Source organism: Lagenorhynchus albirostris, chromosome 9 (genome assembly GCF_949774975.1).
Source record: "Lagenorhynchus albirostris chromosome 9, mLagAlb1.1, whole genome shotgun sequence".
NCBI lineage: Eukaryota > Metazoa > Chordata > Mammalia > Artiodactyla > Delphinidae > Lagenorhynchus > Lagenorhynchus albirostris.
Window position 1 is genome coordinate 5160096 of NC_083103.1, and position 23305 is coordinate 5183400.

Below are 23305 nucleotides of genomic sequence, written 5' to 3' on the forward strand. Positions count from 1 at the left end.
GGACCCCGGAGGCTACGGACACTGAGAAAGCCCCTGAGGCCGCCTGTGTGTTGGGGGCAGTGGAAGGTGGTCAGGGAGGGCTTCCTGGAGGAGATGATGTCCAAGCAGAGCGCAAGGAGGAGTCGAGCAGAACCAGAAGGGCCAGAGAGCATGCCCAGCTTCTGTGCGGAGGTCCACCAGAGAAGGAGGACACATCCAGTGCGTTAGAAGAGGGCAAGGATGGGTTGGCGGTGGGGGGTGGGGGGGAGCGTGTACAGGGCTGTGCAGAGCCTCCCAAGGATTGTTATGGGTCCAGACTTGTGAGCCAGGGGAACCACTGAAGGGGTTCAGGCTGAGGGCTAGTATGGTCCAGTGGGCTTTGGGAAGATCTCTGAGGAGAAGGGCTAGGCCCCGGGGAAAGAGGGTAGGTGATGGATGGCCCGGGGCACAGCGATTAGTGTGTGGATTGGGGAAGTCTGCGGTATTTTATAGAATCATCAAGAATTACTCAAAGATGGGACTTGGGAGGTGAGAAGGGAGTGTCTAGCCGGGGAGTCTGGCTTTGTGGCTGAGTGGATGGGGGATCACTCCACGGCATGGGGGCCCAGGAGGATGAGCAGGAGAGGGAAGGGGAGGAGTCCAGTGTGGGACATGATGAGGGGAAGGTGCCCAGGGCCAGCTACTTGGGGAACAGGAGCTAGTTCAGAGCTCCTAAGGGGCCCGAGGTGAAGAGAAGGGAGATCCTACTGTGGGCATCTCATCAACCTGACCTGGAGGGAGAGGTGCGGAGAGAGTAGAGGGAAGCAGCCTCCCCCCTCCCAAATGAGGAGACAGGACGCCTGGAGCCTGGAGTCGGCAATTAAGCTCCAAAATTTAATCCTCAAGATGATCTCAGGAGGTGTTAATCACCTCCTCTGTGCAACAGATAGGGAACCAGGCTCAGAGAGGGCAGGGACAACCCAGGTCACAGCAGGCCCGCAGTGTGTCATGGACCGGATGCCAGGACCCCTTCTGCACCCTCCACAGAAAGGGCACCTTCTGTCCTGAGAGGTGCCCACATCTTCCCTCGTCTCCCGGAACACAGGTGGCCAGCGTGGGAGCAGGAGGGCAGGTTACTGCACTGTTTCCGATGCTCCCAAACCTTGGCCCATCCTGGCTGGGGGGCAGCTGAGGGCCTGAAAAGAGAAGCCCCAGGCGGGAGGAGAGCAAGCACTGGTCTGGGCCGTGGCCCCGGCAGGTGTTTTCCCCCTGTGTCGTGGACCCCAGGTCATGTCTCCACCAGCCTCAGGTGGCCACGGCAGCGGAGGACTCGTAGACGTGAGCTGGGAGGGACGCTCGGAGCCCCTGTGCGCAGGGTGGCTCAGAGCAGGGCGCAGCTGCAGCTGCGGGTCTCCATGGCTGCGAGCAGCACCCTCAGGTTGCGTGGAGTGTGGGGCGGGTAGCGGAGAGCGTAGACCTTCTCCAGCCCAGGGCGGCGCAGCAGGCAGGCGCGGTGGTGGGAGAAGGTGTCGAAGGAGAACTTGCCGTGGCAGCTGCCCATCCCACTGGCGCCTGTACAGTGACAGGGAACACAGCAGTTAGGCCCCAGTGGCCAGCCGAGGAGCGTCAGACAGACCTGGGCTCTGCCAGTCACACTGTATGACCTGGGTGGGCTACTTCACCCCCCGAGCCTTGGTGTCCCCAGCTGTAAAGTGGGCTAATCATGAGATGCTGTGGGTAAAGGGCTTAGCCCTGAGCCTGGCCCCAGCACCCACTCAAATAAATATTGGGGACACCAGGTGCTGGGGCACGATGGGTAGACAGTGGTCAAGAGTGGATTCTGGGGGGGTGGGGGATGTATTGGGAATTTGGGATTAACAGACACACACTACTCTATATAAAATAGATAAACAAAGACCTACTATATAGCACAGGGAATTATCTTCAATATCTTGTAATAACCTATAACGGAAAAGAATCTGAAAAGAGCGTGTATATATATATATAACTGAAATATAACTGAATCACTGCTGTACACCTGAAACTAACACAACATTGTAAATCAACATTTTCTTTTTTTTTTTTTTCTTGCGGTACGCGGGCCTCTCACTGTTGCGGCCTCTTCCGCTGCGGAGCACAGGCTCCGGACGCACAGGCTCAGCGGCCACGGCTCACGGGCCCAGCCGCTCCGCGGCACGTGGGATCTTCCCGGACCGGGGCACGAACCCGTGTCCCCTGCATCGGCAGGCGGACTCTCAACCACAACATTTTCAATTAGAAAAAAAGAGAGAGGAAAGATGGAAAGTAAAAAAAAAAAAAAAAAAAAAAGTGGATTCCGAGGCAGCTGCCCAGGGTTGAATCCCAGCTCTGAAGTAGCCATGTCACCTTAAGCAAGTGATTTCGCCTTGGTCTCCTCTGTGACATGGGGTGACGGTGGCACCCACCTCCTAGAGTTGCGGGGATTGAACAAGTGTTCAGACCCACAGATACAGTAAGTGCTGTGTTGTTATGAGTCGCAATGTCCAGGTAGGGAGGCAGTCAAGGACCCGGCAGTGGGAAGTCCAGGGCACCCAGCCTGGTGGGATCAGGGGTAATCCGGGAGGGCTTCCTTGAGTGAGTGGGGCCTGAGGGATGTGGAGTTGACCAGATAAAGTGGATGTGTGGGGCAAGAGGGGCCCAGGCTCGGGGACAACTCAGGGAGCCTTGGAGGTGGGTGACCGTGGTGTGTCAGGACTTGGGCAGAGCTCTGTGTGTCTGGGGCAGCAACCAGGGAAGCGGGGCAGGGGCGGGAGCAGGACTCCGTGGCCAGACCAGGAAGGGCGGCCTCAGGAAGCTGAGTCAGAGCCCTGGCTCCGTCTGAGGGCCTGGGAGCCGTGGAAGGCTTTGCCAGGGGAGCAGCAGGGTCAGATTCACCTGCAGACAGAGCCCCACGCTTCCCTGAGGAGGGGGTGCTGGGGAAGAGGGTTCCAGAACTGGGGACGGCAGCGGTGCGCAGCCCTGGACCTCCACCACCGCAGCATCGATCTCAGCCTGCCGTGCTCCTGTGACACCAGCCGCTCCGCAGGGAGGGTCCAGGCCCACCAGGGCAGCCCGCCAGGACCTGCTGGTCATTTACTCTAGTGCCAGGTGCGGGCAGGTGGCGGGACCGCAAGCCTCTGGCCCTCTCGTCCCCTGAGGAGGAGGTGGGCTCAGAGAGGGGAAGTGGTGGCCTCGCATCACACAGCCGTCAGGCTTGCTGGGACCAGCCTCAGGGGCCAGGACTTCACAGCGGTACTGGGGGCTGCTGGGGCTTGGTGGAGGGGGAGCCGGCAGGAGCCCCTGTCTCCTGTGCGACATGCCGAGCATGGGACAGGGGGGACACAGGAGGGGTTAAAGGAGCAGCATGTAGCCTCACTGTGGAGTAAAGAGAAGGCCCAAGGCCGCCCTGCGTGTGCTAAGCCCCTGCAATCACAGTGATGTTTAAAAAACCCTAAACTGTGTATCTGTGGGCCCACCCACATATGTAAATGCAGAGACAGGTATGGAAGGTTCCGCCTCAGACTCTGCAGAGGGGAGCAGGGTGAGAGATGACGGTAAGAGGGCATGGCTCTGCTGGCATGTACCCGCTCCTCCGAAGGGCAGGCTGGCGACAGTCATGTGCATGAAGCCGTCGTTCCCACAGAAGCCCCCGCTGCTGGTCTGGGCCAGTACCCGCTTGACCACCTGGGAGAGAAGCAGCTATGAGGCTGGTGGCGGAGCTGCCGGGGCCGCGGGGGCTCTGTCCAGACCCCTCAGGGCCCTGGGACCCACTGCAGGGTCTGAGGCCACCGTGAGAGCTGGAGGCGGTGGCTGTGGAGCAGCCTGCCACCCATCCCCAACTGGAGACGTGTTTCCTGAGCATCCCTTGCTTGTGGCCCATGCAGGTGACTGTGGACACAGGCTCAGGCCTGATGGGGAGGTGGGAAACCCAGCATCCTCCTGGGGATGTGGAGGGTGCAGGGTGAGGGGCGGGCAGTCAGGGAGGCGTTCCCGGGAGGGATGTGAGGTGCCTGCTGAGTCTCAAGGCGGGGCAGAGATGAGTAGGAGGGCCCCCCAGGCAGAGTGAAGGGCAGGCGGGGAGGCCAGGGGTGGGGTGGGGCAGGGACGCAGCGAGGGGCCTGTGTGCAGCACAGGGAGGACGTTGAGATTTGGGTTTTGGAAACATGAACTTGATCCTTGCTTGACTTAATGAAGGCTTTTCCTCTTCAGCCTGTAGGTGTATTTGAAGAATGAGGGCGGTGGGGTGGGGGTGGGGGACTTCCCTTGTGGCGCAGTGGTTAAGAATCTGCCTGCCAATGCAGGGGACACGGGTTCAAGCCCTGATCTGGGAAGATCCCACATGCTGCGGAGCAACTAAGCCCACAACTACTGAGCCTGCGCTCTAGAGCCTGCGAGCCACAACTACTGAGCCCACTGCCACAACTACTGAAGCCTGTGCGCCTAAAGCCTGTGCTCCGCAACAAGAGAAGCCACGGCAATGAGAAGCCTGTGCACTGCAACGAAGAGTAGCCCCCGCTCGCCTCAAGCCCCCGTTCACCTCAACTAGAGAAAAGCCCACGCGCAGGAACGAAGACACAGTGCAGCCAAAAATAAATAAATAAATTTATAAAAAAGAAGAAAAAAGGGGGGGGAATGATTAGTAGACACTAAACAGTAGTTGCACGAAAACTTGGCTATAGTTAGTTGCAACGTGTGACCCTCAGGTAACAGCTAGGTCGGGGCTTGCCTGCTGGTGGGTGGAGTGGACCCCCCTCCGCCGACTCAGAAATCCCACTGAGAGAAACCCCAGGGAAGGGCAGGGGACCAGGGCTCATGCTTGGGCCTGCATGTCCTGGTCATTCATCCTCCCCCGGTCGTGCCATCCCACGTCGTGTGTGCCTTCCATGAGCCAGGCAGAGAAAGGGGACACCGCCGCCACCAGGCCATGATGATGCAGAAGCATGGAGGTGGGGCTGACTTAGAGGGGACACTGGACCCTAGAGAAGACCCTGGGGAGCCGCACACTAAGGCCCAGAAGAATGTGGCCTAGATTGGACGGCAGGGGGAGGCCCTGCTGCCCCGAGGAGAAAGGAGCGGGACAGAGCCAAGATAGCGCCACCGTCCCAGGGCTCCTATGACTGTCCCCGAGGGACCAGGACGCCCGCCCCTCCTGCCAGGCCCCTTGGTCCACTCTGGTCCTGGTGCCACCTCACCCTCTGCTGACCTCACTCCACCCTCCACTGCTGCCACCCGCTCCCAACTCTGTCCAGCCCCACCTGGCTGCTGTTGGAGAAGGCGTACAGGGCCAGGGGCTTCTCCCGACAGCGGATGAACTCGATGGCCTCGTCCAGGCTCCTCACGGTCACGATGGGCAGGATGGGCCCGAAGATCTCCTCCTGCATCACCGGCTCCGTCTCCTGCACGCCCACCAGCACCGTCGGAGCTGCCCGGGCACAGGGCACGGCTCAGCCCCAGGGGTGGGGCCTCGGGCAGGCAGGGCCCAGGGACCCAGGGCTCCAGGCTCAGGGACGTTCTGGGGAAGGTGATCTCCCCACAGCCCCCGGGAAGTGACCTTGAGGGGCTCCCCAGCCTGACCGGGGCCCGTGGGGCCCAGAGAGCCCCTCAGCCTTGGTCTTACAGTCAGAGGGTGACCGGACCTGAGGTCCCGGGTCCCAGCCTGCTGGGGAGCAGCGTCACGCTCTGAGCCGTTCGGCCCGGGAGACTGGGGCTGCTTTGTTCACAGCGTAGCGGGTGCTCAGGACGGGTTGTTGAAATTCAGAACCAGGAATCGTGGGCTCATAGGACCTGGGGTCACGGCCCCGTGGAGCAGCAGATCTTGGGGCTGAAGTTTGGAACCTGAGCCCTAGAACTCTGGGGTCTGAGCTTGGAGGATCCAGAGCCTGGGCCAGAGGGCTGAGTCGTGGGGTCACAGGCTCGGACACGGCAACGCGGAACACTGGTGTCACGGAATCATGGCACCAGAGCCGTGGACCAGGCTGGGCTCTAGCAGTGGGGTCGGGGAGCCTCAGGGCCCGAGGTTACAGGCTGGGCCCAGACTCGGGGCCCAGCTGTGGCCCCCAGCGTGGGGGGGCCTTAGCTGGGGTGGGCTGGGAGTGGGGCACAGTGGCAGGGAGGGCGGGACTCACCGATGTAGCGATCGCTTTCATCGGTCTGGCCCCCGATGGCCACATGGCCACAGCTCAGCAGGCCCCGGAGCCGCTGGAAATTCTTCTCGCTGATGATGCGGCCCAGGTCTGGGGAGCTCTGGGGGTCTTCGCCATAGAAACGGGTGATGGCACTCTGCAGGGCGGGCAGCAGTCGAGCCTGCATTTCGGGGCTGCACAGGATATAGTCGGGGGCCACGCAGGTCTGGCCGGAGTTGAAATAGCGGAAGAAGGCCACGCGGTTGGCCACGGTCTGGGGGTCGCAGTTGTCGTCCACGTAGCAGGGGTTCTTGCCCCCCAGATCCAGCGTGACGGGGGTCAGGTGCTTGGCGGCAGCAGCCATGACAATCTTGCCGACTCGGGGGCTCCCTGGGGTGGAAGGAACCAGAGTGGCTCTCGGTCACTTGGGCCAGGTGGGATGGCCTCAGCCCAGGGCTGGGACCCCTCGAGGGGGCTCACTCCCTGCCCTGCGGCTCCCTGGAGAGGCAGTAGAGTCGAGGGCGGGGTGGGGGGGGTGGGGGGGGGAGAGTCGCCCTCACCTGGCTTTTCCTTGTCAGTTGCTGCTGCACTGGGACCTTTTTCAGGTCGTCCCCCCTCCCCTTCCTCCCCCACTCCCCCACCAGCCCCCCGAGGAGCTCTGCCCACAGCTGCAAGCCAGGCCCAGCTCCCTGTCCTGACCTGCCCAGGTAGACAGCCAGGAGCCCCCGTCTCCCTGCTTCTGATCCCAGCTGGGCCTGCAGGCGACTCTTTCTAACCTGCCGCCCTAAGTCCCTCCTCACTCTCCACTCTCCTCTGAAAGTAACTCCTATGGCCCGGCTCCAGCTCTAGCTGGTCCTCATTTGGGTCTCCCCTCCCTGACCTAATCTGGCAGCTGTGGCGCCCTCCACACCCACCGTCTGCCCCCCCTTCCCCTGGGTCCCCACCTCTCCTCTGGGCTGGTGTCCTGGGTCTCACAGTCCCCTCTTCCACTCAGCCACCCCCAAACACTCCTGACAGCGCCCCCAGGCCTCGACACACTCTTGCCCACGCCTGGCCCAGGGCCCCACGCTGCCATTCCTGTGATGTGATAACCCTGGCCTTTCTCGCCAGCCACCGCGGCCCGAGGGAGCACAGAGCCCAGTCACCTCTCTGGTCTCACTCCCTCCTGCTTCCCTGCCCTCGTTCCCTCCCATCCAGGCCCCCTTGTCGGCTGAGCCGGCCCCAGGGGCCTCCCCCTACCACGGCTCCTCCCTTAGGTCCTCCTATCTTTGTTCAAACACCTCCTAGTCTGTCCCGCCTTCCTGACTACGCCCACAACTGAATTCCCCACCTCCACCCTGGTCACCTTTGCACGGGCTCCATGACAATGGAGGAGGCTTTAGCCCTGCTTTATCCCAAGGCCTCGCGGTGCCCGTCTGCGCTCTCAGTAAACATTCACCGAGTGAGTGAGTGAGTGGCTGCTGCCCAGGCCACGTGCTGTGACAAAGGCTTCCATTCATTCATTTGTCCTTAAGACAGGCCTGTGACTTGGGGATGGCCCCTATCATACCAATAAGGAAACTGAGGCCTGGAGAAGTCAGGAGATTATGGTGGAGTAGCTTCGGGCGGTCCATCGGCCTCTGCACAGACTGCCTCGGGGACCTGGCGTAGAAGCTGGCCTCCGGGGGTCTGCCTGCCTTGCCTCTGCACCCTCGGTCCTGGGGGGCAGGGCCCAGAGTCCACTGAGCTTCGGGCTGTGATGGTGGAGGGTGGTCAGGCGCCCCGCCACCCCCCACCCCGGCTTCCTTCTCCTGGTGTTTCCGGCCCCTGGGAATCTGTAGGAACAGCTGAGGACCGTGGCCCCTCTGCTCCCACAGTCCCCCTCCCTGTCTGTTAAGGTGGCAGCTGGCAGGCCTTGTCCTGGGCTCGTGGCAGGGTCTGGGGAGGAGAAAGGCAGAGATGGCACGTCCCCTGCTCTGATGGGACAAAGTGTGCAACACAGGAGGCGGGTCCTCTCCTCCCTCCTCCAGGGCCTTGCCTTGTCTGTATCCTCCACCCTTTCATCTCTTCTGGAAAATCCATCCTGGTCACTTGAAGCTAGGTGGTGTCTGGACCACATGGGCACATGTCAGGGTGATGGCAGGTGACCTCTGGGAGCAAAATACAGCCTGCCCCAATCCTGGCTAATGCAGTGGGCACTGCATCTTTTTGTCACCCAAGCCCCCAAACCCTCATCTGTCCAGCCCTCCAGAAGGGCCGTGGGCGCAGGAATGAGCGCCTGGCACAGCGGGAGCTCAGCAAGGACAGATGCTGTGATGTGTGAGGTTGTGAGTGGTGGAGAGGCCTGTTTCCGGGATGGGGCCCGTCCCTCCCAAGGGTCCCCAGGGGTCCGGGGCTGCTCCCCAGCCTGCTCAGGGAGAGTGGAGCAAGCTCGTCCTGGGACCGAGAGCACCACCCAGCACTTGCCCCAGTCTGCATCCTCCCTGGCTGGCTGGCTGCTTCTGTCCCTCTCTCAGAGTTGGGGATAAGACCCCTAAGGGTGGGGCTGGGCAAGCTTCTCACCTCTCCCATCCTGCACAACCCCCAGACTGGCTCCTCACCTGTGAAGAAGATGTAGTCGAACTTGTGCTCCAGCAGCTGCCCGGTCTCCTGGGGCCCGCCCAGCACCACGGCAAAGCAGCTCTGCAAGCCAGACGGCGGAGGGCTCCCTCTGGGACCCCGGCCTGAGGGCCCAGAGGGCACCTGCCTGCCTGCCTGAGTGCCTGGGATGGCTCCCCGCTTGCCTGGTGCCCGGGCTCCAGGTGGGCTGGGTCGGGGGCAGTGGGGAGCGGGGAGCTCCCCAGGGGCACTAGGCACAGGCAGTTCCAGCCCAACAGGTGTAAGGTTGGGGCCTGGCGGGTTTGGGGTTGGGACTGAGGCCAGGGCTGGGCCAGCAGGGCCGACCAGAGACAGACAGGGACCCCCGGGGGACAGGCCCCACCCCTCTGTTTCACTCAGAGGGAAACAGGCTGAGAGGGGCGGTGACCTGGCCAAGGCCACACAACCCAGAGGAGGCAGGAGTGAGGCTGGAACTCAGGTCCTGTCTGAGGAGCCACGCCAAGGGCTGCCCGGCCCAGCGGGGCCTGCTTAGCCCTGCTCAGCCCCAGTGTAGCTGCTTGCTCTGTACCTGGCCCTGCTCACCTGGTCCAGGTATCGGGGCAGCACCTCGGCCAGGACCTTCTCAGTGCTCTTGCTGACCTCCGAGGGCTTCAGCACCACACAGTTCCCTGAGGGGCGGGGCGGGGAGAGGGGGTGGGGCAGGGGTGGGGCGGGGAGGGGGGGCAGGGGGGGCGGGGAGGGGGGGCGGGGGGCAGTTGTAGCCACTCCCCGTCTCCATTCAGTCCTCACACCTGCAGGGCAGGTGCCGGCCTCACTCCACCTTCAGGTGAAGAATATGGCTCAGAGAGGTGCCCTGCCGGCCCCAAGGCCACACAGCCTGCGGATGGTGGGCCAGATGGGAACCAGGCCTTCTTAGCCACCTGGTGCCAGCTCCCCCCTCCTCCCTGGCTCTGTGGGCGGCTGTGAGGCTGGGGGGATGGACGGGAGGTGGAGGGAGAAGGTGGTGCTTCCCTCTCACCTGCTGCGAGGGCGCCCACCAGGGGCTCTAGGCTCAGGTTCAGAGGGTAGTTCCAGGGGGCGATGACAAGCACCAGGCCGAAGGGCTCCTTCCGGATGAAGGCCGAGTCCAGCTGTGTGGCCTGGGTCGGGGCAGAGTGATGGTGAACGGTGAGGTGCCAAGACCCCAGCCCCTCAGCACCGCCTGCCACCCAGAGAGGCTGCCTGCGGCCCTGACGCCCAGGGCCACTCACCAGGTTCCTGGGCACTTTCTCATCCTTCATCCAGGCCCGCAGGTTCCTAAGGGCCGAGTTAATCTCGTTCTGGCTGATGCTGATTTCAGACACCTCTGACTCGAAGGCTGACTGCGGGGGAGGGGGAGGGGCAAGGGCAGGGCTTGGGCCAGGGTACCCAGGATCCGCAGGTGGCCGGAGCCCTGGGGTGGGCAAAGCCTCCCCAGGCAAGGTCTGTCTTATTCACTCATTCATTCGTTCATTCACTCCATGTTCACTGAATGGTTAGAGTGCGTGGGTGCCGTTTCTGTGCTGGGGATGCAGCTGTGACTGAAACAGACAGAAAACCTGCCCCACGGCACTGACATTGTAGGGGCACGGTCGACGTGATGATGAGAACGCTGACTACTCCATTAGGACGTGACAAGCGCAATGGGAGGATGAAACAGGGTAAGAGGGATAGAGACTGCTGGAGTGTGTGTGCGTGTGTGTGAGTGCATGTGCGCATGTATGTGTGTGTGTGTCTTTGCTCTATTTTATATAAGATGGTCAGTGCCAGCCTCTGGGATGGGGTGACATTTGAGCAGTGAGGAAAGGGAGGGAAGGAGCCCATGGATACCTGGAGGCAGAATATTCCAGGCAGATGGTATGTCCTATGCAAAGGCCCTGGGGTGGGTTCAGGCTTGCTACGTTCCTGATTAGCAGGGAGAAGAGTGGGTGAGGTGATGAGGCCAGGCAGCTGGGGTGAGGACTGTTGAGCAGAGCAGGGACAGGCTCCAACTTAAGTTTGAACAGGACTGTCTGTGTGGCCCTCTGTGGCCTGCTGTGTGGATGTCAGTCTGCAGGGGACACTGGGGACAGGTGTCTCTGGGTCACTGGGGACTGGTCACTGGGGACAGGTGTCTCTGCCATCAGTTCCCACAGCCCAGGGGCCAGGGCAGATTTCAAGGGCAGGAGTCGGAAAAAAGGAGACCATCAATAGGGCTTTTGTCCTGATCTATGCCGGCTGGCATGCCTGCCCCACCCCCACGAGGGAGGAGGGACCCAGCCTGTGGGCTGCAGGCAGCTGGAGGCCCATGGCCTAGGACACAAGAGCCAGGCTGTCCTGATGCCTGAGACTCTGCTATTATGGTGCAAGTTCCTCCTGTCAGAGGAGAGGGCGATGGGCCCAGGAGTGCCAGAGCTGAGCCTTGGGGGGAGGGGAGGGCGCAGGGCCTTGGGGGGAGAAGCCACGCCCACCAGCGCTTCTAGGGGCTGAGCCTGCTTCAGGCATGCCTGCTACTATGTCTGTGTCCACAGCCCACACTCCTGCCCAGCGAGGTCTCCTGTGACCTGACTGAGGTTTGGGCCTGTTTGAGGGCTACTCTGAACCCTGCTGAATGCCAGGAGTTTGGAAGAGTAGCGGCTGTTTTGAGCCAGGGTTCTGTGCCCTTAGGCAAGAACACGCCCTCTCTGAGTCTCCTCTGGGGGTGACTGGGTGTGACCACCTCTACCTGGAAGGGCTGTTGGGGGTTAAATGGGACGATTTGTGCAGGTCAGACAGGGCAGATGCTGCCTGCTGGGAAGGCGGGGGACAGGGCTGGCTGAGCCCAGAGGGAGGGACCAGGCCAGAGGCCGGGACCAGATTGGATTTTCTGGGCTGCTGCTTCCTTTGTGGGGCGCGGGCTCCTGGAGGCTTGAGGGTTGCAGGCAGGAGGTGAAATTTGAGCCATAGGGAGAACAAGGACCTGACAGACCATCGGGTCAGGTCTCACGGAGGCGGCCAGGCCAGGCCAGCTGGTGGGCAGGGCAGAGGCTCAGTGGGGTGTCAGTCCCCAGGGAGCCCGACATGCCAGGGTAGGGGGTGTGAGCCCCCTCTGTCCTGGACCAGGTCCAGTGAATGGACACTCCCCACAGGGAGGCAAAGCCAGGCCCCTTGGGTGTCAGAGAGCCAAGGAGAGTACGACCGGGCGCCCTGGTTTCATAAATGGGGTAGCAGACGATTCCAGAAACGGCAGACGAGGGAGCCCGGGTCTCACCTGGCTACAGTCCTGGAGCGTGGCGATAAATAGAAGGCTTGAGGACCCCAAGAAAGGGAGTAGGCGTCACCAGGAGGCCACGTCCTCAGGACAAGTCCTTGTGGCCAACTTGTGCTGCCCCCGTGAACGGGGGTGCCCTGATCCATGACCCCAGGTGCCACGAGATACTAGTCTCGAAGTGACTGCTCTGGACACCTGGCTGGGTGCCTGCAAATCAGGTGGGGCCCAAGGAGGCTGCAGAGGGCCTCCCAGGCCTGCCAGTGCCGGCATCTCTTTCATGAGCTGGGTGGGGCCAGCAGGCCCACCGGAAGGGCAGGGGAGGCAGGAGGGCAGAAAGGGATGACCCCAGGGTTCTGCTCATGGGCTCAGGAGGTTTGGGGAGAAGATGAGCTCAGCGCTCAGCATGAGCCAGTGTGGGACTGCTGCAGCCCCCTGGGGACAAGTGGTGACCACAGGGGCTGGCCGGCAGCCAGTGTGCACCATGGGCCTGTCCTAGGTGTTAAGTATCAAAACAGCACCTCACCAGCTGGTAAAGAGGCACAGCCTTGGAGAGTTACAGGTGGTGAGGGGCCAGTGGGGCGTCAGGGGTGAGCTTGGGCACCGTGGCCTTTGTGGCAAGCTCAGGGGACATTTGTCCAGAGAAGAAGCCCCTGGACAGTTGTCCTAGGGCAGTGGCAGCCACACGGGTGGGCCCTGCTGGCTGAGACGGTGGAAGGCTGCCTACAAGGAAGTGTATTTCTTGAGGTCCTGCTGTGGCTGCTGCTGGAGATGGGAGGGGCTGAGCGCCCAGGCCTCCAGCGTTTGGACAGAGGCCATGATGCCCACGGTACCTAGTGAAGCAGAAGTCCTCCACATGCGGCCCTAGCGGTGTGACCCAGCTCCCTGGACCTCATCCCTTGCATACCTCTGCCTCTTCCACTCCCCTTCAGCCACTCTGGCCTCCTTGCTGCTCCTCAAGCACAAATACACCAAGCACCTCCTGCCTCAGGGCCTTTGTACATGCTGTGCCCTCTGCTGTTTCCCCCCTTGTCCACGTGGATCCTTCCCCCTCCTCCTTCAAACGCCACTGTCTCAGAGAAACCTTCCCTGACCCCCACATACAAAACCGCACCCTGACCCTGGCCCTCTCTCACCCCCTTCGCACTGGGAGTGTCTCTCCATGGCATTCATTACCATCCAACAGGCTGTGTATTTATTTACTGTCTAGTTGTGTCTCTCCCCAGGAGGCCAGCTCCCTGGACACAGGAACGTTGTTTTATTTGTTGTATCCCCAGAGCCTACAACAGTACCTGGCCCATAGTAAGTGTTCAATAAATAGTAGTGGAGTGGGGGAATTCCCTGGCGGTCCAGTGGTTAGGACTCCGCGCTCTCACTGCCAAGGGCGCGGGTTCAATCCCTGGTCGGGGAACTAACACCCCGCAAGCTGCACCGCACGACCAAAAAAAAGAAAAAAATAGTGGAGTGAATGAAGAAATGAATGAAAGGGTGAATGCAGAAGAGCGGGTTATGGCACAGGAAAGGAGGTGGGGTTTGACGGCTTTTAGTTCCCCCTTCATGGAGGATGCAGCTGTCCCCATCCCCCCTGTCTCAACCTCCCCACCCCTGCCCTCCTCCTCCCACCCCTGCCTGTCCCCCCACAACCCACCTTGTGCAGGTCCTGCGCCAGCGCCTCCTGCAGAAGCTGCTTGTTCTCTTGCAGGAAGCGGCTCAGGCCCTTCAGCTGGGCAGCCCGGAACTCGGCCGGCCGCGTGCACCCCAAGTCGAAGGCCTCCCGCAGCCGCTGCAGCGTGTCCGCAAAGGGGTCCATCCTGCCGGGTGGGGCAGCGTGGGCCGGGGCGCCCCACCTCCAGGCGCCCTCCACCGCCCCTGCCTGCACCTGCGTGGGCCCACGGGCACCCCCATGGGGACTCACACGTAAGCGCAGGGACCAGGGCTGCCCCACCTACACATACACACAAACACGCACACAAGGGGCACACTTGGACACCCACTGACAGAGCTACAGACCACACCTCTTAACCAGTGGGCAGGAGGGTTCTGGACCCCAAGGCAGTCACGGGACTGGGTGTGGGCTTGGGGGACAGCTACTCCGTGGCCCCTAAGAGTGAGCAGGGAGCCAGGGGGTCACGCTTCTTCCTGCCACCCGGAAATTAGCCCTAAGCCATGGCCCCCACCCTACTCCGGTGCCCCTCCTGGAGACGGGTAGCCCTTACCCCAGCAGGTCTGAGTGGAGTAACCAGGGGAAGTTTGGTAACTAGAGGCGGAGTCCACCAACCACCACTTTGGGACACTCCCAATACGAATGCTCTGTTCCCACTGTCCCCAGCCTGGGGACCCTGCCCAGGGTGGCCAGGCTGGCTGGTGGTGGCTCAGAGGGCTGGGTGACAGGACTCCTCTCCCTGTGCCCCAGCTCCGCAACAAGACTGGGAAAGAAGAACCCCACCTCCCAGAGGCCCTGCTGCCCATCCCAGCCCCATCGGCCACAGTGTTGGAGAAGCAGGGAATGCTGAGGGGTGAGGGGTGAGGGGGCAGTCAGGCCTCCATGCTGTCATCAGCCAGGCCTGGCAGGCAGGGTAGGGGCTCTGACATTCCCCCGGGCGCCTGCCTGCTTACTTGAAGTTCATCAGAGGAGCTCTCTGATGCACTTAGTCCTCGGCCTGGTGCCAAGGACCAGTGGGGACCCTTTCCTCCTTCTCTCTCTGACTCACTTCTCTTCTGGTCTCTGCTTGACTGATGCCTCCTTCAGGCAGCCCACCATGATTACTCCCTTACACATTCTCACAGTGGGCCCTTGGCTCTGCTCCCCACCGCACTGTGTCATACCTTGTGATAAATACCTGGTTTCCTTCTGTCCACCTCCCTGCCCCGCCTCCCCATCCCTCTCTTTCCTCTCCCACTGGACTGGGCAGCAGGACCCCTCTTTGCCTACTTAACTTATCATTTGGGGCTTTGTGCCCCAACCTCCTCATCTGTTAAGGTCACCCTTCCACCTACCACCTGATGGGTGTTTATCAAGGATGAGACCATGCTGGCCAGTTCTAAGCCCAGGACAGGGCGTCAGTGCCCTCAGGGTTGCCAGCTATTGTTAAGTGACTACTGCCACCACGGCCCTAAGTTTTCTGGAGGACTCCATGAGCTGTTCCAGCCAACAGGATGGCCTGCCCTGATGGGCACTCTGTGCTGAGAGCCTGCTGGAGCCCTACGCTGTCCCCATAGGCATGATGGGGGCCAAACTGACCCCCCAGGCCTCCTACTCTGATCAGGAGAAACGGGGCAGTTGTCTCGGGCACAGGGCGGGCACCACATCCCCCAGAGAGGGTGACTGTAGCAGAACAAGGATATCATCAGAGCCCCTGTCACTCCAGGCTTGTCCCCAGCTCCAACCCTCCTCCAGAGAGGAAGGCATACTGGCCAGAGACCTAAGAGCTAAGAGACTTGCTGACCCCTAAAGCCGCCACCTGAGCTCAAACCCTGACCCTGCCTCTGTAGCTGTGTGACCTTGGGCAAGTCACTCATCTTTTCCCTGCCTCAGTTTCCATGCCTGTAAAAAGGGGATGCTACCGTTCCACCACATGAAGCACCGGCCATTGTGTGCATGGTAAGAGCTTAATAATGGTCAGCTGTGGTTATTGTTACCAAGTACTCAAAAAATATTTATCCCTCTTCTTTCCCCCCATCCTCTCTCACCTTCAGACTTCTGCTGATGGATGCTGAGGGCAAACCACACCCGCCCCTCTCCCGCCTCCGCAAGGGTCTTTGCACTTTCCTAAGAGCCTGCAGAACCCACAAAAATGTAAGGCACGTCCCTTGAATAGGGCATCTCCGAGTACAGTGTGGGGTGGGGAGCTCTGCGGGGGTGGAGGTCTGGTTGGAACATTCCAGCAGCCTCTCCTGGCAACACTGAGGCCAGCTCACACCATATTGCAGTTTGGTCAGGACCGAGGCCCCAAGGGGAGACTGCTGCAGGGCAGGGAACTGGACTCAACCCAGGTAAGCAGATGTGCAAGGCTGCCTTGGGCCTGGGGGGACCCCGGGCCTGTGACCTCACAAGGGAGCTGAGCAGCCACTGTGGACACACAAATGAGGGGGTTCCTTCATCGGGTGGTCTGGCGGCCCTAAGCCCACCTCCCTGGGAGTTGCTAAGTCACTTGATGTGACAAGGGATGGGCCTGGTTCCCCGGGCCCCAGGCCCAGCCACCTTCCCTCAAGGCCATGAGCCTGGGGATTCTATAATAATAATAATAATAATAGTGACTAAGCACTGACTGTGCCGGGCACTGTGCCGGTGTGGTGCCTGATGTGAGTGCAGCATAGCGTTTGGCTGGCCCCTGTAGGAAGCTGAGGCCCAGGTCATGGGGCATCAAGGAGGGAGACAAAAGGGGCAGGCACTCAGGTCTGCTGCCTCCAAACCATCATCAGGGAACAGCTGCTGCCCGAGCCCCGTCCCTGGGCCCCGGCTGGTCCTGCAGATGAGCCACCTCCCAGCCCCCACCTCTGCCCACCCTCTCATCCTTTCTGCCTCGGTTTCCCTGTCTATACCACAGGCCTTCTAAGAGCACCCTCTGTATGACGTGTCGCAGGCCTGAGGACCTGGGTCCAAATCCCAGCAACTCTGTTTATTAGCTAGGAGACCTTGGGCAGGTGGCTTGGCCTCTCTGTGGCTCACTCTTCCCATCTGTGCAATGGGGATGGTGTCTTGTAGGTACCCCATAGTGCTGTGAAGTGCTTGGTACAGGGCCGAGCCCCGTGAGTGCTCAGTGAAGACAGCTCTGAACGATGGTTATTCAGACTGCAAAGGACAGCTGTGCTGGGGCGTCTCGGGGAGGAGACCCTGGGGTTGGAACCCGAGGAGACCTTGGCCCAGTGTGGACACCAGGGAGGCAAGGACATCAACTTGAGACCCAGGTGGGGGCAGGGATGTGGGGCTGGGAAGAGTGACAGAGGTGAACATGGTGGTCTGAGGGCCCAGGGGACCCCCATCAGGCTGTCAGAAGGTGGACGGCACGGGGCTGCCTCGAAGGCTCTGCAGGTCCCAGTACCCTAGGGTCTCCAATCTGATCTCCCCTCCCTGCCCCGTGGAGCCTTAACCTGGATTTTTACAAGGTCTCCCAAACTCTGGGGAGCGGCCCCCTCCCTTCCATGGCGGGTGTGGGGAGCTGGGGACCAACCCTTGGCCGTGGGCCAAGCCACCCCCCGACCCACCGCACGGAGAGGCTGTGCCCCCGGCTGCCTGACGCTGGCAAAGCCTCGCCTTCCTGGACCCCGGCAGAGTCCATTCCCAGGAACGCGACTGCTCAGAACCGCTCGCTGCATAGCCCACCCCAGCAGCGGGCATGCGTGGCAGTTGCCCAGGAAATGTGTTGCCAAATGGATGCTTGACCACCCCCCCAGGGACAGGGGTGCATTCCTTCCTGGGGCGGCCGGTCCAGAGCAGGGACTCTTGGCCTCTCTCTTTGCTCTCTTAGGCTGGGGCAAACGGAACTCCCTTCCCTCTTCCCCTTTCTCCTCAGGCGAGCAGAGAAGCTCCGAGAAGACAAAGCTAGTCCCTGTGCGTGGCCGTGAGTGGCCAGGCTTTCCAGGACTGACGGCAGCCCAGAGTGCCCAAGCCAACCTGCCAGCGGGTCCCTGGCCCTGACTGCTCGCTGCTCTATCCCCAGCCTCTGCAGAACACTGTACCTGAGGCCCTGCGAAGCTGCCCTTCCTCCTGGTGGGCCCTGCTCTACCCAGCTGCCCTTCCGTTATGAAATGTGCAAGGCTGGGCCAGCCCCTGGGGTGGGGCTGTCCTGGCCTTGTGCCTGACTTTGACTCTGGGCTGGCTGGAGGCTGCAGGCTGAGATTTCCCCATCACTTCCCTCAGGGGCCTCTAGATCCTTTCCTGGACCACAGAGAAGGAGCCAGGGCGCAGAGAGAGCCAGCACCAGGCCAGGGCCACACAGCAGGTCTCCAGGGAGCTCTGAGCTGAGGGGTCCATCTCGACCCCTGATGGGAAGGATGGAGGATGAGTCCAGAGTAGTGGACCCAGGAATTACGGTGTGGGGGGCGGGCTGTGGCCTGGAGTAGCAGGGGGGAAAGCCCTGCTCCCCACACCCAGCCCCCCTACCGCCAGCCCCTCTGAGCCTCAGTTTCCCATCTGCAAAATGAAGAGGTCTGATCCAAAGACAGCTGGAGTCCAGAAATCCAATCCCAGGGCCCAGGCCTGCCTGCTGCAGGCTTCGTCCCTGCCCTCAGCGCGTCTGTGTCCAACATCACGTCATCCAGCACCCCGCTCACAGCACCTGTCACCCTGCAACCTGACATTTTACAATGAGGAAATGGAAGTCCAGAGAGAGGGCACAGGGCATGAGTGGCAGGCTGGGACCCGCATGAGAAAGTTGTTGCTCCCGAGCGGGGCTGGGTCCACTCCCTGCTGTCCCCTCCTGCCTCCCCGGAAAGAGCGCCACCCTCTGCCCTCTAGGTGAGCCGTCATGATATAAGTGTCGCCATGAGGTTCCTGTGTCCCTGCCCCTCAGCCTCACCCCACCCCCACCCCAGGCACACCTGTCAGAGCCAGCACAAAGGGGGACGATCCCCTGGCAGGTGCTGGTGTCAGACAGGCAGGCAATTAGGTTACAGGTAGGGGGACAGGAATATCCTTTGTGCTATCGCCCCATGCCTGTCACCCTGGGCCCGCTGCTGTCCTTCCACCTTGGTGCCCTAGGTCTTGTCTGGGATGCTGGCCCAGGGCCTCTGGGCCGACTGGGCACCTGGGAGATGCTCCTCACTGCCCCCGCCCTCCCCACTGCCCCTGCCTACCTGGGAGGGTAGGAGAGGTCTCCTGGCCCACACCTGCTCTGGTAGCCCCTGGAGGCTTCAGCCGTTTGGGACTGGGGTAAGGGGCTGCAGGGGCCCCGTCCTCTTCGTGGGATGGAACCCCCAGCCGCTGCCTGTCACGTGGCTCAGCATGTGACAGCCCTGCCCTGCTGTCTGGAGCTGAGCCAGGCAGAGGCAGAGCCAGTGTCAGACGGGACTGGGCTGGAGCTGAGCCTGGCAGCGGTCAGCCAGGAACCAGGTCCAGAGAGGGGCAGCCACTGATCTAAGGCCACACAGCAAATCAGGGACCCACCTGGGGAGGTATGGTGGGTGGGAGGGGTATTGCAGGATCCTGAGGGACCCCTCCCTGACCAGGGATACCTCCTGCAGGGGTTACCCCAAACTTGTCATGAATTCAGCCTGGGAGGTCCCCAAAGAGGCCTGTCCTCCTGACACAGGGGTCCTAACCTGGCCTGGGAGTGAAGCTCGCCAGTCTGAGGGGGCACTGCACCTTGGGGAGGAACAGGGACCGGCCCTCTCCCCTTTCTGGTTTGGATGCCTCTTTTGATCCTCAGAGCTCCAGAAGCAGAACTTCCCTGGTGGCGCAGTGGTTAAGAATCTGCCTTCCAATGCAGGGGCCGAGGGTTCGATCCCCAGTCAGGGAACTAAGATCCCTCACGCCGTGGGGCAACTAAGCCCACGCGCCACAATTAGAGAGAAGCCCGTGCGCCACAACCAAGAACGGATGCAGCCAGATTAATTAATTAAAAAAAAAAAAAAAAAAGCAGCTCCAAGGGCTCCGTGGCTGCGGCGGGTGGCAGGCTTTGCCGAAGTCCCGGGTCAGCCGGTGGGGCGGGTGCTGGGGGGAGCACCGAGGTTGGAGGGGACACATCTGCCCAGCCAGGCGCTGCTCTTCTGCAACTCCTCTGGGTTTTAGTTTGGAGAACGGGATGAAAAGACCCTCATGAGTGTCGCTGTTGGCCTCCCTCTCCGGGCAGAGGTGGGGGAGGACGAGCTGGTCATGGGCTAAGGCATCATTCCTTCATTCCTTCATTCATCATTCCCTCCCTCACCTGGTGAGCCTGGCTCGCAGAGCCTCAGACCTGCCCAGGAGCACCTCACCACGTCACCTGCTGACAGATTCAAACCTGGCTCCGCAGCCCACCTGCTGGGTGACCTCGAGCAAGTTAGGCCCCTCTCTGGGCCTCCATTTCCTCCCCCCGAAATGGGACTGATTCGACCTGCCTCACAGGGCTGCAGTGAGGGCGAAATTAGAGCACATCTGGAATGCACCTGGTATACAGTAGGTGCTCAACAGGTGCGAAGGCTTTTCTGTCCCTTTCCCCACCTTCCTAAGGGAGTGGCCACCCCAGGCCTTGTCCTGGGGCCCCGCCCCCGCTTCCTTCCCCCTCCCAGCCTTGAAGGCAGGACCACCCGGCTCCCCCCAGCAGCCACCCACAGAGGCCAGTGTGACCCTGGGGTGCAGTCAGAGGCCACTGGGGTGCAGTGCCTGGACACAGTCAGCACTCATCCACGTGCTCACTTAGCAAAGCTTTACTAAGCACCTACTGTGTGCTAAGCCCTGCGCCAAGCACTTGACACAAATTCTCAGATGTTATGGTCTGAGCTTTACAGGTGAAACAACAGGCTCAGGGAGGGACAGTGGCCGGGCTGGGGCCACACAGGAGAGGGACAGGTGGGGATTCTAACCCAGCCAGCCCCAAGTCCCCAGGGTGCCCCAAACTCTTGCTTAGGAGCTGGGGGGTGGTTACCCCCACTCCCAGGAGTCTCAGCCGAAAGCAGCATCTCTCCTGGACACTTGCTGTGCCAGGAGCTGGGCAGGGTCTTTGGCACATCCCAGCTCGGGGACCTCCCGACAGCTTGTGACAATCATCAACCCCATGGTTTTTAGTTTAAAAAATGGTAAAGATTAGGGCTTCCCTGGTGGCGCAGTGGTTAAGAATCCACCTGCCAATGCAGGCGACACAGGTTCAAGCCCTGGTCCGGGAAGATCCCACATGCCGTGGAGCAACTAAGCCCGTGAGCCACAGCTACTGAGCCTGCACTCTAGAGCCTGCGAGCACAACTACTGAGCCCATGTGCCTAGAGCCTGTGCTCCACAACAAGAGAAGCCACCGCAATGAGAAGCCCGCGCACCGCAACAAAGGGTAGCCCCCGCTCGCTGCAACTAGAGAAAGCCCGCGTGCAGCAACGAAGACCCAATGCAGCCAAAAAAAAATAAAATAAATACATTTATAAAAAACAAAAATGGTAAAGATTTGCCTCAATGCCAGGGAAGTGGAGTTAGATGAATCAGCAGTGGACCCTGCGTGCTACTTTGGATACAATGCAGGGGTGACACTTCACAAGACCCCCGGAGCTGTCTCAGGGTGTTTGAACCGGGAGCAATATGTATCTCTCCTGTTTGTTTTTCTGCAAGGAACATCTATTATTTTTATAGTGAGAACAAAAATAGAACCTAGTATAGAGAAAACCATTTGACAACAGTGAGGGTAGATGTGACAGGGAGTGCTTGAGGTCTGGATGGGGTGGGAGGGGCCGCTGACCTTGCTCCGTTCTCTGCCCTGCACGTCACATGGGCTGTGTTTATCTGGGTCCCCTCTAGGACAGCCTCATAGAAAGTCTCAAGGCTCCCTGACAGCAGCTTCTTAAGCCATGCAAAAATTCTTTCTGGAAACAAGGGGATTTATAAGTCAGGGTTTAGTGAACAGAAACCAGCCTAGGTCTTTTGAGTAGGGAAGATTTAGTACAGGGAATTGGGTTGGTGAGGGAGCCTGGAAAGGTCAAAGGCAGGAAGTGGTGTCACCAGACCCCAGAGGGTCAAGGTCAGCCAGGGAAAGCTAGACCATGGTAAGACTGCTCTGTGGACACTGGGACCCTGGAGGAGTCAAGCCACTGTCCACGTGCTCCCCCATCCCCGCCCTAGTTATGCCCTGGCTCTCACCTCCTCCCAAACCCAGAACCTCCCACTGGCCGAGCCTAACCAGGGAGCCTGTTGCACGAGAATTTGTCTCTCCAGGAGCAGTTTGCCAGTCACATCCGAACCCCAGTCTGGACTGATCCGGAGATACTTTTCTTGGTAATTGACAGAGTTCCTGAGCGTCAGCGGATTCTAGGAGCCCAGAGCCTGAAACCACCTGCTTCTCAAATTCATCCAGGGTCACTGTGTCAAAAGCTAACAAGACCGAAATTACTCCTCACTCAGCTTGGACCATTTGAATTTGCATTCTTCATGTCAGTGTTTTTGAAAATTAATCGATATTTAAAATTTAGATGTAAATATATTTCTTTTTCGCTTTTAATAAGATTAGGACAGTGTCATTAACCACTGGGTGCCGTAATGGCAGGTGTGGAAACAAGCTACCAGGACTCCACCCCCGCCCCCGCCACAAATGTTCTAAAATGAGTTGATTTTAATAATGCAATTCAAAATTAAAAGTTACCAACATCACAGAAGGAGTCCACATGTAACAAGGACTCCAAGGACTTAATTAAATCATTTTAGGGCCCTAAATGGTACAGTAACCTCTGTTTTAGGCATGGACCAAGACCCCACAGAAAGCAAGCAATATTGCAGAAAGCCAACACCTAAGAAGTAGCTGCCAGAGACTTCCCTGGCCGTCCAGTGGTTGACTCCGAGCTTCCACTGCAGGGGGCGCGAGTTTGTTCCCTGGTCAGGGAACTAAGATCCCACATGCTGTAGCAGCGGCCAAAAAAAAAAAGGAAAAGAAAAAAGAAGTAGCTGTCAGTGGGGCTCAGCACAGGGGAGGCCAGGGGGATCCACTGGTATAGGCAGACCACCCACTTCCTGGAGCAGTGTCTCTGCTCCCCTCCTACCTTCTCTTTGCTTTCTGGCTGGTTCATAAAACACACTCCACTTGATTTCGTCTTGGGGGTCCCTCCTGGTGGGAGATAAACAGCCTGTGAGTTCTGGGTCTGCCCAAGGCATCTGCTGTTCAGTAAGCCTTGCCCCCCTTCCCCATGAGCACACAAGCCCGCCCAGGAGGCCTTTACCCTTTCTTCGACGACACACACCCACTCTGGGTAAATACTGGGCCACCTGAAAACCTCAAAATGCTGGACGGGGGGCTCTCGGGCGAAGGGAGCTTCAGGTGGCTGCATCTGGGAGCTTCCTGACCCCTTCAGAGGTCACGCCATCTTCCCTTTGCCCCTTTATAGGACTTTTGTGGGCTTGCCCTCTTTCCAACATAGGGACAACTAAAAATCTTCCCTGTCCTCTCTCTCTCTAAGAGCCATTGGGCCTGGGACACTGCCCCTCTCTTTCCTTGGGTGCAATAAAAGAAATGCTCACATATTGATGTCTGGGGAAGTCATGCTGGCTTATCCGTGAGTTAACTTGAACTTGATGCTAACTGGAACAGTCTGTTTGTGGCCTTCCGAGCATACATTGTACATCTGCTTTAACCATTAAAGAAAAGGGCGCACTGACCAGAAGCAAAGAATGTCCACGTTAAAATAAAGATGAGGGCTTCCCTGGTGGCGCAGTTGTTGGGGGTCCGCCTGCCGATGCGGGGGCCGCGGGTTCGTGCCCCGGTCCGGGAGGATCCCACAT

General features: G+C 60.1%; 1 protein-coding gene across 6 annotated transcripts; it reads right to left on the reverse strand.

The window, feature by feature from the left end:
• Positions 1-831: 831 nt before the first annotated feature.
• On the reverse strand, positions 832-18851 carry ALDH3B1 (aldehyde dehydrogenase 3 family member B1). Of its 6 annotated transcripts, none has more exons than XM_060158377.1 (10): positions 18715-18851; positions 13568-13730; positions 9926-10036; positions 9694-9814; positions 9258-9343; positions 8678-8759; positions 6102-6488; positions 5232-5398; positions 3561-3660; positions 832-1530 (listed from the first exon to the last, which is right to left on the reverse strand). In XM_060158377.1, the coding sequence occupies exons 2-10, from the start codon at positions 13727-13729 to the stop codon at positions 1340-1342; spliced, it is 1407 nt and encodes a 468-aa protein (XP_060014360.1). In that variant the 5' UTR covers position 13730; positions 18715-18851; the 3' UTR covers positions 832-1339. The 6 variants fall into 6 exon arrangements, 5 of the variants coding, with proteins under 5 accessions (XP_060014360.1, XP_060014361.1, XP_060014363.1 ...); XM_060158378.1 differs by lacking the exon at positions 18715-18851 and adding an exon at positions 17599-17698; XR_009542296.1 differs by lacking the exon at positions 832-1530 and adding an exon at positions 4703-4854 and having other exon boundaries at positions 3564-3660; positions 5257-5398.
• Positions 18852-23305: the final 4454 nt, after the last annotated feature.

Excerpts from the sequence above, each read along its gene's own strand:
- ALDH3B1 (XM_060158377.1), bottom strand. The coding sequence starts at position 13,729 with ATGGACCCCTTTGCGGACACGCTGCAGCGGCTGCGGGAGGCCTTCGAC. Across the intron at positions 9,344-9,693 it reads GGTGGGCGCCCTCGCAGCAG|GGAACTGTGTGGTGCTGAAG; the intron begins GTGAGAGGGAAG and ends CCCGCCCCTCAG. Across the intron at positions 6,489-8,677 it reads CGACTACATCTTCTTCACAG|GGAGCCCCCGAGTCGGCAAG; the intron begins GTGAGGAGCCAG and ends CTTCCACCCCAG.